Source organism: Salmo salar, chromosome 22 (assembly GCF_965601325.2).
Source record: "Salmo salar chromosome 22, fSalSal1, whole genome shotgun sequence".
NCBI lineage: Eukaryota > Metazoa > Chordata > Actinopteri > Salmoniformes > Salmonidae > Salmo > Salmo salar.
The window spans coordinates 51,255,001-51,273,296 of NC_138312.1; the positions used below are offsets into that span (position 1 = coordinate 51,255,001).

General features: G+C 41.3%; 1 protein-coding gene across 5 annotated transcripts in view; it reads left to right on the plus strand.

Annotated features, from left to right (window-relative positions):
• The window catches only part of LOC106583657 (TOX high mobility group box family member 2), a 227,539-nt gene that overhangs the window by 155,068 nt on the left and 54,175 nt on the right, over window positions 1–18,296 (plus strand). For all 5 annotated transcript variants that reach the window (XM_045705771.2, XM_045705770.2, XM_014168098.3 and 2 more), the window contains one exon: window positions 5,049–5,312. In XM_045705771.2, coding sequence (XP_045561727.1) covers window positions 5,049–5,312 — 264 coding nt within the window. The remainder of the gene's footprint in view (window positions 1–5,048; window positions 5,313–18,296) is intronic.

Here is an 18,296-nt window from a genome sequence, read left to right on the forward strand (position 1 = left end):
TCCCAAACCTTCCATAACAAAGCCATCACCTACATAGAGATGAACCTGGAGAAGAGTCCCTTAAGCAAGCTTGTCCTGGGGCTCTGTTCACAAACAGACCCCACAGAGCCCCAGGACAGCAACACAATTAGACCCAACTAAACCATGAGAAAACAAAAAGATAATTACTTGACACAACAAAGCAGAGCAAACTAGAACGCTATTTGGCCCTAAACAGAGAGTACACAGTGGCAGAATACCTGACCACTGTGACTGACCCAAACTTAAGGAAAGCTTTGACTATGTACAGACTCAGTGAGCATAGCCTTGCTATTGAGAAAGGCCGCCATAGGCAGACCTGGCTCTCAAGAGAAGACAGGCTATGTGCACACTGCCCTCAAATTGAGGTGGAAACTGAGCTGCACTTCCTAACCCCCTGCCCAATGTATGACCATATTAGAGATGCATATTTCCCTCAGATTACACAGATCCACAAAGAATTTGAAAACAAACCCGATTTTGATAAATTCCCATATCTGCTGGGTGAAATACCACAGTGTGCCATCACAGCAGCAAGATTTGTGACCTGTTGCCAAAAGAAAATGGAAACCAGTGAAAAACAAAACACCATTGTAAATACCACCCATATTTATTTATTTTTCCTTTTGTACTTTGCACATCTTTACAACACGGTATATTGACATAATATGACATATGAAATGTCTTTATTCTTTTGGAATTGTAATGTTTACTGTACATTTAAAAATGTTATTTCACTTTTGTTTATTATTTACTTCACTTGCATAGGGAATGTTAACATGTGTTTCCCATGCCAATAAAGCTCTTAAATTGAATTGAATTGAGAGAGAGAGAGAGAGAGAGAGAGAGAGAGAGAGAGAGAGAGAGAGAGAGAGAGAGAGAGAGAGAGAGAGAGAGAGAGAGAGAGAGAGAGAGAGAGAGAGAGAGAGAGAGAGAGAGAGAGAGAGAGAGAGAGAGAGAGAGAGAGAGAGAGAGAGAGAGAGAGAGAGAGAGAGAGAGAGAGAGAGAGAGAGAGAGAGGATTGTCCACAGATTGAGCTGTCCAAACAGGACACACATAGACTTTGAAAGTAGACATCCTCTCATGCTTCTCTATGAACTTTACATGACATGATGTGTGCAGCGGATGTGCACAATTATTACCATTAAAATTAGGTGAAATAAAGTCCTACTGTGCAGCATGGAGTTCTTACATCACATCGTTACTGTTGCCATTTAGCGCCATGACATCACCCTGTCATTGAGAAGGACTGTTCCATGTTGTCATTTACTGTAGGCTCTAATATTGTCCATGGCATCATTTACCAGACGTAATCTTCCTATGAGGAGAATGAAACGGATGAGGAACCCAAATTCTTCCCCAAGATAACTCCCCCTTCCCTCCTCCTTTCTCTTCTTAAAAACAGGCTGTATGGAGGCGAGAGATAACGCTGACTTTGTTTTCTGGGCTCGGGGTGGGGTTTGGGGTGGAAAGAGGAAAAGGGTAGAAAGGGGGTGTAATGATAACCTCATATAGTTCTCTTCCCCTCTGACTCATCTAGTTACTGAGGTGTATATAAGAACAGATATATAGTCAATTCTGCTGGAAACTGGAAATGGCCTGAATTTACTATTGTGGGTCCCATTCAACCTTAAAGCATATTTCCTTTATTCTTTTGCATATACATTTGAGACAATAAAATGGAGTATAGTGCATGTATATTTTGATGTGATTTATTTATTTAATTATCAGAATGCTGTGTATCTACAGGATGCCCAGCCCACATGAGCTTATAACACACAGTATTCATAAATTGATATGTCTGAATATATAATAATATGACTTCAAATCATTAGCTAGATATCATTTGACTACTAAAGGCAGCCTGTTCAGACAAGTCCCATTTGATGAGCCCAGCTAGCTGAAGCAGGATTGTGGAAAGTTAGCTCAGTGCCAACAAAGATAACCTGGAAAGCTTCCCAATCGATGATATTTTCCCTCTCATTCCATCCCCACACCAACTGTCTGTTCATCTGTTTCTCTTAAATGAAAGGTGCATTAAAATGTGCGCCAAACTCTCTGAAGACCTCCACACTTAATTAAAACAGAACAGACAGGATGCGTCGCAAATGGAACCCTATAGTGCACTACTTTGGACTAGGAGCCTGTATAGGGAATAGTATGCCATTTAAGATGCAGAAAATGTTTGCTACTTTTTTTTACCCAGAATAGATTTGGAAATATTTTCTCAAATGGAATGCCAACACTACTGATCAAGAAGGAGCCTCCCCCCCCCCCCCCCCCCCTTTCGTGAAGCCTACAAATTGTGTGAAATAAAATATGGCATTGTGCATTAGAATGGAATCCATAACAGAAGAAGCGTTTCGAGATACAGTGGAGGTGCCTTTGTTGGAGTCGACGCCGTACAAGGATAGCCTACAGATGTAGGATATTAATTTGATCACCCTGTTGCAGGATAACGTTCCTGCAATGCAGGACATTTTAAAATAGTAGTGTATTTGAGGTTTAAAAAGGCATCTGATATATCTAATTTCCACTCTGATATTTCAGACAAAATTCCATTAATTATAATCCACATAATAATTCCCATTTCCTGTTGCTGCAGGATTGTTTTTCAGCTGTAGCAAACTGGCTGAAATGAAGATCCTACATCTGTACATATAGACATACGCCATTGTTTAGATGTGACTTTTAAAGGGGAAAGGAGGAAGAGTATGCATTAGCTGCAGTATAACTTGGCTCTGTGTACTATACATTCAATCTTAGTCAGTATAGAATATGAATGATTTATCCTGCAACTATTCAACTGGGAATGTCCTTGATATTTACATTTTATCATCAAGGTCATCCGACAAGGCTCCAGAGTAATGTAAAATGTTACACGTATTACTCACTTGCTCTCTCTTATATAGTTGAAAAAAAGCTAAGGATTTGATTTGATTGGAAGAAGTGTTTTCTACTATGGAAAAACCAAACACATTGTCCATGGTTGATTAACATGCCCTTTGTACTTATGATACAACATAAACTGTAAGATACTTAAGATAAGCGATGACTGTGCAAAGGGCCTGAAAAGGCTTAGAAGAATGTCTGGTTAAGGCTGAGGCTGCGTAGCAAACAGGGCTAACAAAATACTGCACTATGAAACGAATAGGGTGTCCTTTGTGATATAGCCTCAATCTTAACAGTACCTGGTGTCTAACCTCATTGTGAAAGATCATGGAGATGTCAGTACTCCCAGAAGATTCAACGAGGTACTCACTTCACACAATGGCTCAAATGTTTACAACAGACAAGTTAGTTTCCTTCCAACAATTATGAGGGAAATTCAATCTCCGGAAATGTTTGTTTTCTTGTCCATTAGACCAAACAATTACACAATCCCCAAAGGTTTACAAAAACATTTGTCTTCAAAGGACAATTTAGAAAATTAATATCCACGCTTTACCAGACAATGCAATTCCATTTTTTTCCCCTTTTCCCATTTGTGGTCTCTAGTTGCGAGGAGATGAACGCATGTTTAAGTGTTGTGTTCGTTCAATGTCTACATCCCTCCTTTACAATAAGTCATAAATTGCAATTGCAACTTCGTTGGTCGTGACCAGATTGAGGCTGGGTTTTTTTGTCGTATTTTTCAGTTTATGTCTTTCATTTACTGTAGGGGTTATTTAGCATTATAAACTGGGTGGTTCGTGCCGTGAATGCTGATTGGCTGACAGCCGTGGTATATCAGACCGTATACCATGGGTATGACGAAACATTTATTTTTACTGCTCTAATTACGTTGATAACCAGTTTATAATAGCAATAAGGCACCTCAGGGGTTTGTGGTATATGGCCAATATCCTACGGCTAATGGCTGTATCCAGGCATTCCGCGTTGCGTCAAGCGTAAGAACAGCCCTTAGCCGTGGTACATTGGCCATATACCACACCTCCTCGTGCCTTAATTATAGCCAGTTGAATGCATTAGATTCTTTGATCACTTCAGTAAAAGCTATTGGTGGTGGGTTGACTTTATATGTTCTAGAGGTTTCTTAACATTGTACCCAGTTCCATGCATTTGATTATTGGATCATTTTGGTAAAAGCTATGCAATATACTGGTGGTGGGTTGATATGAAATAATTGTGTCTTACTACAGTACTGACAGTAACTAGCCGTCTACTACCTTTCAGTTATTTTCTTAAACTTTAGTAGAAAAGAGCCCTCTGAGAATCCCTTTTTCCTTGGCTTTGCCTTGTATTTTCTGAAAGGATTCTCTTGAGATAAATGACCACTTCAGTGCAGAGGATGACAGCCTACACAAAGATGATATTGAATTGATTTCTGAAATGTTTCAGAACTGACATTTTTATGTATACGGCAAGAAATGAGTCATAAAAAATGGATTAAAAACCCCTTGAATGGCTGACACAGGAATATTATTTGTGATGATTAACTTGACTCAGTCATTACAGAGGGAGTCAAGTCAGAGTGCCTCAGACAAAATTGCTTTTTCCTTCCCATTGAATTTCCCAGGTATTTATGACATTTTTTTCCCGACTTTAGAATTCAGAATTATATTTTTCCTTATTGCAGCACATAGCACGATGGACCTATTGATAGTACAGCAATACACAGATATGCATACTGTTATTCTGAAAACATGGAAACAAATGATCTGCTGTATTTTATGTACATTTACTGTATTCAGATGTCTGAAAGCTCATGTTACTGTTATGCACTAGAGTCTTTAAACATGAGAAGCATATAGGTAGGGTGTAATTGGGGACTGTGGGTGGAGTGTGGGGTTATAGGGAGGTGTACCCTTTATCATTGTCATAACAACCATCCCTGGGGTGGGGGGTGAGGGGAATCATTTCCTCATTAAATAATTGACTGTTCTCAAAATGACCTCTCCCCCACACCTCAGATGGTCTAAAATCCTACAGTGCTCATGGCTAACCTACCTACGCGCTACATCAATCCTACACTGCTCATGGCAGTACATACAATCTCACATCATCTCCCTCTCTGTTTGTCCTTCCAGAGCTATTCCGGACATGGAGGAGGAGGAGGCGGTGGGAACGGTGTGGGGGACGAGGACTACGAGATCCCCCCCATCACCCCTCCTAACCACGCCGAGCCCTCCCTGCTCCACCTGATGGACCCAGAGTCGGGCTACCTGTGCCACTCCCTAGGGGCCCACCACAACGGCCTGCTCAACCCCTACTCCTACCAGGAGCTGCCCGCCCTCATGATGTCCAATATGCTGGCCCAAGACGGCCACCTGCCCTCCAGCCAAATGCCCTCGGTGAGTCCCACACAAGCGGTTTGCTTTGATACCACACCTGGGTTGAAATACTATTCGAAATAATTTCAGATACTTCATCTGTGCTCGATTTAGTTTGCCTGTTGCAATGGAGCTAGCAGACCAGTTCTAAAAATGCCTGGTCCGCCCACCTGGCAGACCAGACAGCCTTAAGCAAACACTCAAAGTATTGCAAGTAGTCGGTCTGATACTGATTCACCCACTCCATCATTTGGTGGTACCAACGACTGGTGGTCAGAGGGTTGTGTTCCTTGTCGCTTGCCTGAGGAGACTAGTATGCCTAAAATAGTTTTCAGTTTGAAACAGATACAGTTTGAAACAATTGTCTCAAATTGGGCATTTCTGCAAATAGTTTGGATGAGGAGAACATAGATGGTTTGGCTCTAGGGAAAGCATATTCTTTTTTTTGGTCTAGACTGCCTACTCTTCTGCTTTGTAACTTTTTGAATAGTAACATTTTACATTAACAACACAGGCTATGTAAATCATGTCTCTGTTGGTTTCATATGACATGCAATATCAAGAAGAAGGTAAAGTAAGGGGTTGCCCTGTCAGCTCTGACACACAAAGGTTTGTGGGTAAATCCAGCAGTGTCAAACATCCAATATGAATACACTGATTGCTATAATGTATGAATACAGCCTCAGTCAGCCTTTTTACACAAACTGCTTCAGTGTGCCACAAATTGTCATCCTTAGCCATAATTGTATTCATGAGAAAAGGCAGGAAATCGACATTGTTTCCATGTGTCTGGAATGAGATCATTCTCTATAAAACAGTCAAGTGCATCCCAAATGGCACCCTATTCTCTGTAAGGTGCACTACTTTTGACAAGGGCTCATAGGGCTCTGGTTGAAAGTAGCGCACTATGTAGGGAATAGGGTGCATTTTGGGACATATTTAACATCTGCTGTATACACCATCAGCATAATTAAACTGTCTATATAGAGAGTAGAGACACTTTTATGTACCTGGTCAGAGAAACAAAGTGTAATTTTAACTGAGAAAATTAAATCGACATTTTTAAACAGAAACTGTATAGAGACTGAGAGTTCAAGGTATTAAGAAAAAGTGTGACACCAATCAGGCCCTTGAGGACTGGAGTTGCCCACCCCTGGTATAGAGACTGAGAGTTCAAGGTATTAACTTAGGACCAGCATATCTGATTTTATACTTGATCATACTGTATCATCAATTATTGCTTTGGAAATGGCATCCGCACAAAAACAAATATCAGCTTTTCTATTACTATGAAAAGTATTATCCAGACAGTAAATATGGATATTTGATATTTCACAAAATAACTATGGTTTCCTTTGAATTCTGGTGTCTTTTGAGAGTCCAATGTAGCCGTATAGAGGTGTTTTCGTGGCAACACTACACTAAACAGGATGAGACCTTCAAGCATTCAAGAGTTTAAGTGTCTTTGGGTCTTTGAAAAGCGCTATATAATAAAGTATTATTTATCAAGTATTATTATTATTTATTATTATTATTATTCACAGCCATACATGTCTTCCACTTATAGCAATGGCTGCATCTTATTTGATTCTTACAGATCATCCAGTTTGTCAATTTGTCTTTTGTAGAAGCATATACAGAGAGCGCATCCATACATTGTGTACTAGATACCATCATGATTGTATGTCATGTATATGTTTGCAACGAATACATGATACACACAAGATTGTATACGTGGAGATATGTATAAATACTCATGTACACAGTATTTTTTCAAGGGCAAGGAGTGTATTTGAATGTGATTCATCACTATACTCATGTGACTTCACATCTGTATACTATATATTAGTGTTGGTGTATATAGTTGGTTTATATATTGGTGTATATATTAGTGATGGTATATATAGTTGTATATATTGGTGTATATATTAGTGTTGGTGTATATAGTTGGTGTATATATTGGTGTTTATATTACTGATGGTGTATATAGTTGGTTTATATATTGGTGCATATATTAGTGATGGTATATATAGTTGTATATATTGGTGTATATATTGGGGTTTATATTACTGATGGTGTACATAGTTGGTTTATATATTGGTGTATATATTACTGATGGTATATATAGTTGTATATATTGGTGTATATATTACTGTTGGTGTATATAGTTTATGTATATATTGGTGTATATATTACTGATGGTGTATATAGTTCTATATGTTGGTGTATACATTAGTGTTGGTGTATAGTTGCATATATTGATGTATTTATTAGTGTTCAAATCAGAATCAAATCAAATTTTGTTTGTCACATACATTTGTTTAGCAGATGTTATTGTGGGTGTAGCAAAACGCTTGTGATTCTAGCTCCAACAGGGCAGTAATATCTAACAAGTAATATATAACAATAGACACAATCTAAAGTAAAGGAATAGAATTAAGAGTATATACATTTTTGGACAAGCAATGCCAGAGTGGCATAGATTAAGATACAGTAGAATAGGATAGAATACAGTATATACATATGAGATGTATATGGGGGTGACACTCAAGACCCAAACTGTTACAGACCTATATCCATCCTGCCCTGCCTTTCCAAAGTCTTCGAAAGCCAAGTTAACAAACAGATCACTGACCATTTCGAATCCCACCGTACCTTCTCCTCTGTGTTCAAGGTACTAAGCGATATCATAACCGCCATCGATAAAAGACAGTCGTCTTCATCGACCTGGCCAAGGCTTTCGACTCTGTCAATCACCGTATTCTTATCGGCAGACTCAACAGCCTTGGTTTCTCAAATGACTGCCTCGCCGGGTTTACCAACTACTTCTCAGAGAGAGTTCAGTGTCTCAAATCAGAGGGCCTGTTGTCCGGACCTCTGGCAGTCTCTATGGGGGTACCACAGGGTTAAATTCTCGGGCCGACTCTTTTCGCTGTATATATCAATGATGTCACTCTTGCCACCATTCTGTATACATCTGGCCCTTCTTTGGACACTGTGTTAACAAACCTCCAAACTAGCTTCAAAGCCACACAACACTCCTTCCGTGGCCTTCAACTGCTCTTAAACGCTTGTAAAACTAAATGCATGCTCTTCAACCGATCACTGCCTGCACCCACCCGCCCAACTAGCATCACTACTCTGGACGGTTCTGACTTAGAATATGTGGACAGCTACAAATACCTAGGTGTCTGGCTAGACTGTAAACTCTCCTTCCAGACTCATATTAAGCATCTCCAATCCAAAATTAAATCTAGAATCGGCTTCCTATTTCGCAACAAAGCCTCCTTCACTCACGCTGCCAAACATACCCACGTAAAACTGACTATCCTACCGATCCTCGACTTCGGCGATATCATTTACAAAATAGCCTCCAACACTCTGCTCAGCAAACTGGATGCAATCTATCACAGTGCCATCCATTTTGTCACCAATGCCCCATATACCACCCACCACTGCGACCTGTTTGCTCTCGTCGGCTGGCCCTCGCTACATATTCATTGCCAGACCCACTGGCTCCAGGTCATCTATAAGTCTTTGCTAGGTAAAGCTCCGCCTTATCTCAGCTCACTGGTCACCATAACAACACCCACCTGTAGCACACACTCCAGCAGGTATATCTCACTGGTCATCCCCAAAGCCAACACCGCCTTTCCTTCCAGTTCTCTGCTGCCAATGACTGGAACGAATTGCAAAAATCGCTGAAGTTGGAGACCTATATCTCCCTCACTAACTTTAAGCATCAGCTATCTGAGCAGCTTACCGATCGCTGCAGCTGTACACAGCCCATCTGTAAATAACCCATCCAACTACCTACCACATCCCCATATTGTTTTTGTTTACTTTTTTTGCTCTTTTGCACACCAGTATTTCTACTTGCACATCATCATCTGCACATCTATCCCTCCAGCGTTAATTTGCTAAATTGTGATTACTTCGCTACTATGGCCTTTTTATTGCCTTACCTCCTTACTCCATTTGAACACACTGTATATAGATTGTTCTGTTGTTATTGACTGTACTTTTGTTTATCCCATGTGTAACTCTGTGTTGATGTTATCTTGGCCAGGTCGCAGTTGTAAATGAGAACTTGTTCTCAACTGGCCTACCTGGTTAAATAAAGGTGAAATATATATATATATATTTAAATGAGTAATGCAAAATATGTAAACATTATTAATATCAAGTTTCAGGTATGACCCAGATGCAGACAGTGTTGAAGAGTCAAATGTTTATTACTAAAACAGGGGCAGGCAAATGACAGGCAAATGACAGGTCAAAGGCAGGCAGGGGTCAATAATCCAGAGAGGGTGCAAAGGATCCAGAACAGCAGGCAGTCTCAGGGTCAGGGCAGGCTGGGGTCAATAAGCCAGTAAGGTGGGGTAAGGTACAGAACGGCAAGCAGGCTCAGGGTCAGGGCAGGCTGGGGTCAATAAGCCAGTAAGGTGGGGTAAGGTACAGAACAGCAGGCAGTCTCAGGGTCAGGGCAGGCAGGGGTCAATAAGCCAGTAAGGTGGGGTAAGGTACAGAACGGCAGGCAGGCTCAGGTTCAGGGCAGGCATAACGGTCAAAACCGGGAAGGACTAGAAAACAGGAGCAAGAAACAGGCATGAACAAAATGAACTGGCAACAGACAAACAGAGAACACAGGTATAAAGACACAGGGGATAATGGGGATGATTGGCAACACCTGGAGGGGGGTAGAGACAAGCATAAAGACATGTGAAACAGATCAGGGTGTGACAATTAAAGTGACTAGTGTTCCAATTATTAAAGAGGCCAGTGATTTCAAGTCTATGTATATAGGGCAGCAGCCTCGAATGTGCTAGTAATGGCTCTTTAACAGTCTGATGGCCTTGAGGTAGAATCTGTTTTTCAGTCTCTCGGCCCCAGCTTTGATGCACCTGTACTGACCTCGCCATCTGGATAATAGCGGGGTAAATAGGCAGTGGCTCGGGTGGTTGCTGTCCTTTTGGCCTTCCTGTGACATTGGGTGCTGTAGGTGTCCTGGAGGGCAGGTAGTTTTCCATGGTGATACATTGGGCAGACTGCACCACCCTCTGGAGAGCCCTGCGGTTGCGGGTGGTGCAGTTTCCGTACCAGACGGTGATACAGCCCGACAGGATGCTCTCAATTGTACATCTGTAAAAGTTTGTGAGGGTTTTAGGTGCCAAGCCAAATTTCTTCAGCCTCCCTAAGGTTGAAGAGGCGCTGTTGCGCCTTCTTCACCACACTGTCTGTGTGGGTGTACCATTTCAGTTTGTCAGTGATGTGTACACCGAGGAACTTGAAGCTTTCCACCTTCTCCACTGCGGTCCCGTCGATGTGGATAGGGGCGTGTTCCCTCTGCAGTTTCCTGAAGTCCACGATCAGCTCCTTTGTTTTGTTGACATTGGGTGAGAGGTTATTTTCCTGGCACCATACTCCCAGGGCCCTCACCTCCTCCCTTTAGGCTGTCTCGTCATTGTTGGTAATCAGGCTTACTACTGTTGGTATATATAGTTGGTGTATATATTGGCATACAGTGGAGGAAAAAAGTATTTGATCCCATGCTGATTTTGTACGTTTGCCCACTGACAAAGAAAGGATCAGTCTATAATTTTAATGGTAGGTTTATTTGAACAGTGAGAGACAAAATAACAACCAAAATATCCAGAAAAACGCATGTTATAAATGTTATAAATTGATTTGCATTTTAATGAGGGAAATAAGTATTTGACCCCCTCTCAATCAGAAAGATTTCTGGCTCCCAGGTGTCTTTTATACAGGTAACGAGCTGAGATGAGGAGAACACTCTTAAAGGGAGTGCTCCTAACCGCAGCTTGTTACCTGTAAAAAAGACACCTGTCCACAGAAGCAATGAATCAATCAGATTCCAAACTCTCCACCATGGCCAAGACCAAAGAGCTCTCCAAGGATGTCAGGGACAAGATTGTAGACCTACACAAGGCTGGAATGGGCTACAAGACCATCGCCAAGCAGCTTGGTGAGAAGGTGACAACATTTGGTGCGATTATTCGCAAATGGAAGAAACACAAAAGAACTGTCAATATCCCTTGGCCTGGGGCTCCATGCAAGATCTCACCTCGTGGAGTTGCAATGATCATGAGAACGGTGAGGAATCAGCCCAGAACTACACGGGAGGATCTTGTCAATGATCTCAAGGCAGCTGGGACCATAGTCACCAAGAAAACAATTGGTAACACACTACGCCGTGAAGGACTGAAATCCTGCAGCGCCTGCAAGGTCCCCCTGCTCAAGAATACATATACATGCCCGTCTGAAGTCTGCCAATGAACATCTGAATGACTCAGAGGACAACTGGTGAAAGTGTTGTGGTCAGATGAGACCAAAATGGAGCTCTTTGACATCAACTCAACTCGCCGTGTTGGAGGAGGAGGAATGCTGCCTATGACCCCAAGAACACCATCTCCACCGTCAAACATGGAGGTGGAAACATTATGCTTTGGGGGTGTTTTTCTGCTAAGGGGACAGGACAACTTCACCGCATCAAAGGGACGATGGACGGGGCCATGTACCGTCAAATCTTGGGTGAGAACCTCCTTCCCCCAGCCAGGGCATTGAAAATGGGTCGTGGATGGGTATTCCAGCATGACAATGACCCAAAACACACGGCCAAGGCAACAAAGGAGTGGCTCAAGAAGAAGCACATTAAGGTCCTGGAGTGGCCTAGCCAGTCTCCTGACCTTAGTCCCATAGGACAATTGTGGGGGGAGCTGAAGGTTCGAGTTGCCAAACGTCAGCCTCGAAACCTTAATGACTTGGAGAAGATCTGCAAAGAGGAGTGGGACAAAATCCCTCCTGAGATGTGTGCAAACCTGGTGGCCAACTACAAGAAACGTCTGACCTCTGTGATTGCCAACAAGGGTTTTGCCACCAAGTACTAAGTCATGTTTTGCAGAGGGGTCAAATACTTATTTCCCTCATTAAAATGCAAATCATTTTATAACATTTTTTACATGCGTTTTTCTGGATTTTTTTGTTGTTATTCTGTCTCTCACTGTTCAAATTAACCTACTATTACAATTATAGACTGATCATTTCTTTGTAAGTGGGCAAACGTACAAAATCAGCAGGGGATCAAATACTTTTTTCCCCCACTGTATATATCAGAGTTGTTGTATCGGTGTGTATGTTGTTGTATATATTGGTGTATTGCTGTATTGCTGTATACAGTACCAATCAAAAGTTTGGAAACACCTACTCATTCCACGTTTTTTCTTTATTTTTACTATTTTCTACATTGTAGAATAATAGTGAAGACATCAAGAGTATGAAATAACACATATGGAATCATGTTACCAAAAAAGTGTTAAAGAAGTCAAAATATATTTTATATTTGAGATTCTTAAAAGTAGCCACCCTTTGCCCTGATGATAGCTTTGCACACTTTTAGCATCCTCTCAACCAGCTTCATGAGGTAGTCTCCTGGAATGCATTTCAATTAACAGGTGTGCCTTCTTAATGCGTTTGAGCTAAACAGTTGTTTTGTGACAAGGTAGAGGTGGTATACAGAAGATAGCCCTATTTGGTAAAAGACCAAGTCCATATTATAGCAAGAACAGCTCAAATAAGCAAAGAGAAACGAGAGTCCATCAATACTTTAAGACATGAAGGTCAGACAATGCGGAACATTTCAAGAACTTTGAAAGTTTCTTCAAGTCCAGTCGCAAAAACCATCAAGGGCTATGATGAAACTGGCTCTCGTGAGGACTGCCAGAGGAAAGGAAGACCTAGAGTTACGTCTGATGCAGAGGATAGGTTCATTAGAGTTAACTACACCTCAGATTGCAGCCCAAATAAATGCTTCAAGGAGTTCAAGTAACAGATACATCTTAACATCAACTGTTCAGAGGAGACTGCGTGAATCAGGCCTTCATAGTCGAAATGCTGCAAAGAAACCACTACTAAAGGACACCAATAAGAAGAAGAGACTTGCTTGGGCCAAGAAACATAAGCAATGGACATTAGACCGGTGGAAATCTATCCTTTGGTCTGATGAGTCCAAATTTGAGATTGTTGGTTCCAACCGCAGTCTTTGTAAGAGGCAGAGTAGGTGAACGGATAATCTCCGCATGTGTGGTTCCCACCGTGAAGCATGGAGGAGGAGGAGGTGTGATAGTGTGGGGGTGCTTTGCTGGTGACAGTGTCTGTGATTTATTTAGAATTCAAGACACACGTAGGCCGTCATTGTAAATAAGAATTTGTTCTTAACTGACTTCCCTAGTTAAATAAAGGTTAAATAAAAATTGAAAAAATTAAAACAGCATGGCTACCACAGCATTCTGCAACGATATGCCATCCCATCTGGTTTGCGCTTAGTGGGACTATCATTTGATTTTCAACAGGACAATGACCAAACACACCTCAAAGCTGTGTAAGGGCTATTTGACCAAGAAGAAGAGTGATGGAGTGCTGCATCAGATGACCTGGCCTCCACAATCACCCGACCTCAACCAAATTGGTTTGGAATGAGTTGTTTATTTTTATTTTTTTATTTCACCTTTATTTAACCAGGTAGGCTAGTTGAGAACAAGTTCTCATTTGCAACTGCGACCTGGCCAAGATAAAGCATAGCAATTTGACACATACAACAACACAGAGTTACACATGGAATAAACAAAACATACAGTCAATAATACAGTAGAACAAAAGAAAACAAGAAGTCTATATACAGTGAGTGCAAATGAGGTAAGATAAGGGAGTTAAGGCAATAAATAGGCCATGGTGGCGAAGTAATTACAATATAGCAATTAAAACACTGGAATGAAGGAAAAGCAGCCAACAAGTGCTCAGCATATGTGGGAACTCCTTCAAGAATGTTGGAAAAGAATTCCAGGTGAAGCTGGTTGAGAGAATGCCAAGAGTGTGCAAAGCTGTCATCAAGGCAAAGGGTGGCTACTTTGAAGAATCTAAAATCTAAAATATATTTTGTTAAACACTTTTTTGGTTACTACATTATTCCATGTGTGTTATTTCATAGTTTTGATGTCTTCAATCTTATTCTACATTGTAGAAAAGAGTAAAGATAAAGAAAAACCCTTGAATGAGTAGGTGTGTCTAAGCTTTTGACTGGTACTCTATGTGTTTGTATCATGTTGTGTTGGAACACCGCTCAAGGTGTTGTTGTGGCCTCTTTTTCTACTGTATATATTTGTATCATGTTGTGTTGGAACATGGCTCAATGTGTAGTTGTGGCCTCTTCTTCTACTTCTTCCTCTCCATAAACAATATCTCTGCTCTTGAAATGGATCTAGTACATCTGGAGGTCAGGTCTTACATTCAGTCTTGAGCACATTGAAAAAAAATCCATTAGGTTTCATCTTACCCGCATCAGCCATTCTATTGTGGCGCTGCAGTGAGATCTGTTTTCATCAGAAAGATTCAATACGTGAGCTGGACAATGAAAAGAGTGCAATGGGGATGGATGGAGCGAGAATGAGAGAGAGGGAAGGGGGAGAGAGAGCGAGAGAGGGAGAGAGAAAGAAAGAGAGAGAGAGAAAGAGAAAGAGAGAGAGAGAGAGAGAGAGAGAGAGAGAGAGAGAGAGAGAGAGAGAGAGGTATATTGCTGAAAGGGAAAGTAGCTATCATTCTAAATGGACATTTATCTTCAATTTTCAACACATTTGTTAAGGACTTGAGTGTTAGATGTTTAAGAAATGATGCAGTTCAGGAAAAGAGGTTCACATATTTGGTCCTTACATAAATACTGAAAGACTTATGGGTTACAAACCAAGCCAAACTAGCAGAACACAGAAGTAATAAGTAGTTCAAAGGCAGAACATAACTTGGGTGTATAGGACAATACTTTGCATATACTGTAGCTTAGTATGTTATATTATATTAATATGTTATATGTATTATCTTAACTCCCAGTGTTAAACGTTTCAAGCCCAGCTGCCTTGTGTGATATATGGCATTTAGTGCGGAGGACCAGTGGATGGTGCTGGTGTGAATTAGCATGTATTAGCTGAAAGCTAATGGTATTGTTAGCTAGTGATGAACCTGCAAGTAAGCATTTCGTTGCACTGTGTTCTCCATGTATAACTTGAACTTGAAAACCTAATAAGCTAAAAGCTAATAATATTGGACACATTCATTTATCAACTAAAGCTGATAGCCTCTTCTTTGTGAACACTCCCAAACTGCCCTGTGTGCTAAATGCTAATGATAAATGCTAGCTGTGGGTGCATACCTACTGTACAGCTTTACATCATCCCTATACACCCACACCTCTTCTCCACAAATGTATTTATTATGATTTGTGCTTCTTTTCAAAACTCTGCTCAGCCTCTTGCCATAACACACTAAAAAACACGTGTCTATCGGCAAGTCACAAACACAGAGTGCTGAGAGACAATAAAATGCTCCCTCTCATCTGCATAGGTAAAGTACTAACTATGCTGTTGTTGTTCTTCCCCCAACAATTAGGCCTGAAACACATCCTTGACTGTACTTCCCTGATTTCGTTGAGAGGCATTTTAATTCATAAGGGCCTAAACTGATGGTTGTTGTGTTGCAGTCCCAAGCCCGTCCTGGACGAACTCGATATCTTTTAGAGAGCCTTTTCTCTGATGCACTTGGCAAGCCCTCCACTCTCTCTGTCAATGTGCTAACTGTCATAGCATCTTCCACAAGTTCCAAAACACATTAGATATTTAATATCCACGCTCAGGTTGCACTGAATTTATCAATACAGCTTAGGGAGATACCCATCGGCCGGTGGTGGAGGGTTTCTGGACTAGGATTACATACTGGGTCCCACAGTTGTTTATTCTGCCCTGTCTTCATTGGCTTGTGCATTTGCTGCGGAGGTGCCCTTTATGTGTTAACGACCAGAGTGCAAGTTGTATTCCAGTTTATTAGTCCTGCTACTGGTCTGTACTACCTGGCCAGTCTACTACTGGTCTGTGCTACCTGGCCAGTCTACTAGTGGTCTGTGTTACCTGGCCAGTCTACTAGTGGTCTGTGTTACCTGGCCAGTCTACTACTGGTCTGTGTTACCTGGCCAGTCTACTACTGGTCTGTGTTATGTGGCCAGTCTACTACTGGTATGTGTTACCTGGCCAGTCTACTACTGGTCTGTGCTACCTGGCCAGTATACTACTGGTCTGTGCTACCTGGCCAGTCTACTACTGGTCTGTGTTACCTGGCCAGTCTACTACTGGTCTGTGTTACGTGGCCAGTCTACTACTGGTCTGTGCTACCTGGCCAGTCTACTACTGGTCTGTGTTACCTGGCCAGTCTACTACTGGTCTGTGTTACGTGGCCAGTCTACTACTGGTCTGTGCTACCTGGCCAGTCTACTACTGGTCTGTGTTACCTGGCCAGTCTACTACTGGTCTGTACTACCTGGCCAGTCTCCTACTGCTCTGTACTACCTGGCCAGTTTACTACTGGTCTGTGTTACCTGGCCAGTCTACTACTGGTCTGTGTTATGTGGCCAGTCTATTACTGGTCTGTGTTACGTGGCCAGTCTACTACTGGTCTGTGTTATGTGGCCAGTCTACTACTGGTCTGTGCTACCTGGCCAGTCTACTACTGGTCTGTGTTACCTGGCCAGTCTACTACTGGTCTGTGTTACGTGGCCAGTCTACTACTGGTCTGTGCTACCTGGCCAGTCTACTACTGGTCTGTGCTACCTGGCCAGTCTACTACTGGTCTGTGTTACGTGGCCAGTCTACTACTGGTCTGTGCTACCTGGCCAGTCTACTACTGGTCTATGTTACGTGGCCAGTCTACTACTGGTCTGTGTTACCTGGATATTTCAAGAAATACTGCATTTGAAGGGTGCCCTGAGCTTTTGTTCTAGAAAGTGTTCTTTCTGACCACAGTATGCTCATCCATCTTTCATCATGAAATTGCTGTCATCCTAATCACAAACAGTACTTCAACTTGAATCATTCATCTTTGACTGGGCATCTTATTCATACCTTGCATTTACTTATATCTTAGTCATAATCATTGTCAACATTAAAGTGTTCATATTAAATAGTTATTGATAAATGCATAGATCACCAAGGGATTTTGTTATTAGCTTTCATTTGAATATCAAGGTATTAACGCTACTAGCATGTTGTTATGCTAATATTTCTTATTTCTTAATTTTATTTATTGTGTGTTTAATGGTAGATTAATGCATTGATGGGTTTAGGGCTCGCAAGAAATATGTTTCACTGTACTTGTGCACGTGACATTAACATGAGACTTGAAGCTATGCTCATGTACCCTGTTACAGGATGCATGAGGACAATGAGGAGGCCAATTAGTTGACCCCCATTGTCATGGAAGTTAATTAACGATATTACAAAGAGGTAGACGCCAAGGATTCTCATATTCAGCTTGCAGCTTTATATGGGCTTTTGTTCCAACGTTTTAAATGCAAGACTGAATTAACAATCCTTTAATCTCCTGACTATTATTCCAAGGATGAATTGAACGGTATTAATCTTGACCCGGTTGTCATGTTAAAGGTGGCAGCTAGATGGGTTTCCGGTCTCCGGAGCTTAAGGCAGGTGTTCTCTGAGTGTATGTGAATGAAAGATGAGCCACAATGTCAACTTAACTTGTCACAGACAAAACGAATGAATTAAGGAAAAGATACCAGAGGTGCATCTTAATGTGTTCTCCCTAATGCCAGCTTTCAGTCATTTAACTAGATTTGCACATTGCCCACCAATGTGGAGAGATGACGCAATGTAGATTAGCAAATGGATAATGCATTTGACATTTATTATGTGCTTTATTAAAATAACAAATAGACCATGGCTACTTGCTGTACATTGATTTTTCTATTGTAGTTTCAAAATATGTTTGATCAAATGTTTTATTTTTCAAGGCAAGATGATTTCTTACCCAATCTACTTTAATTGAACTATTTCATTTAATTGAACTCATGAATTGCAAGTCATTGATCCATCCGGTAAATAACTGATGTCTTAAGTGTCAGTATATTTCTGTTAAGAAGTCCATAGTACAATCATA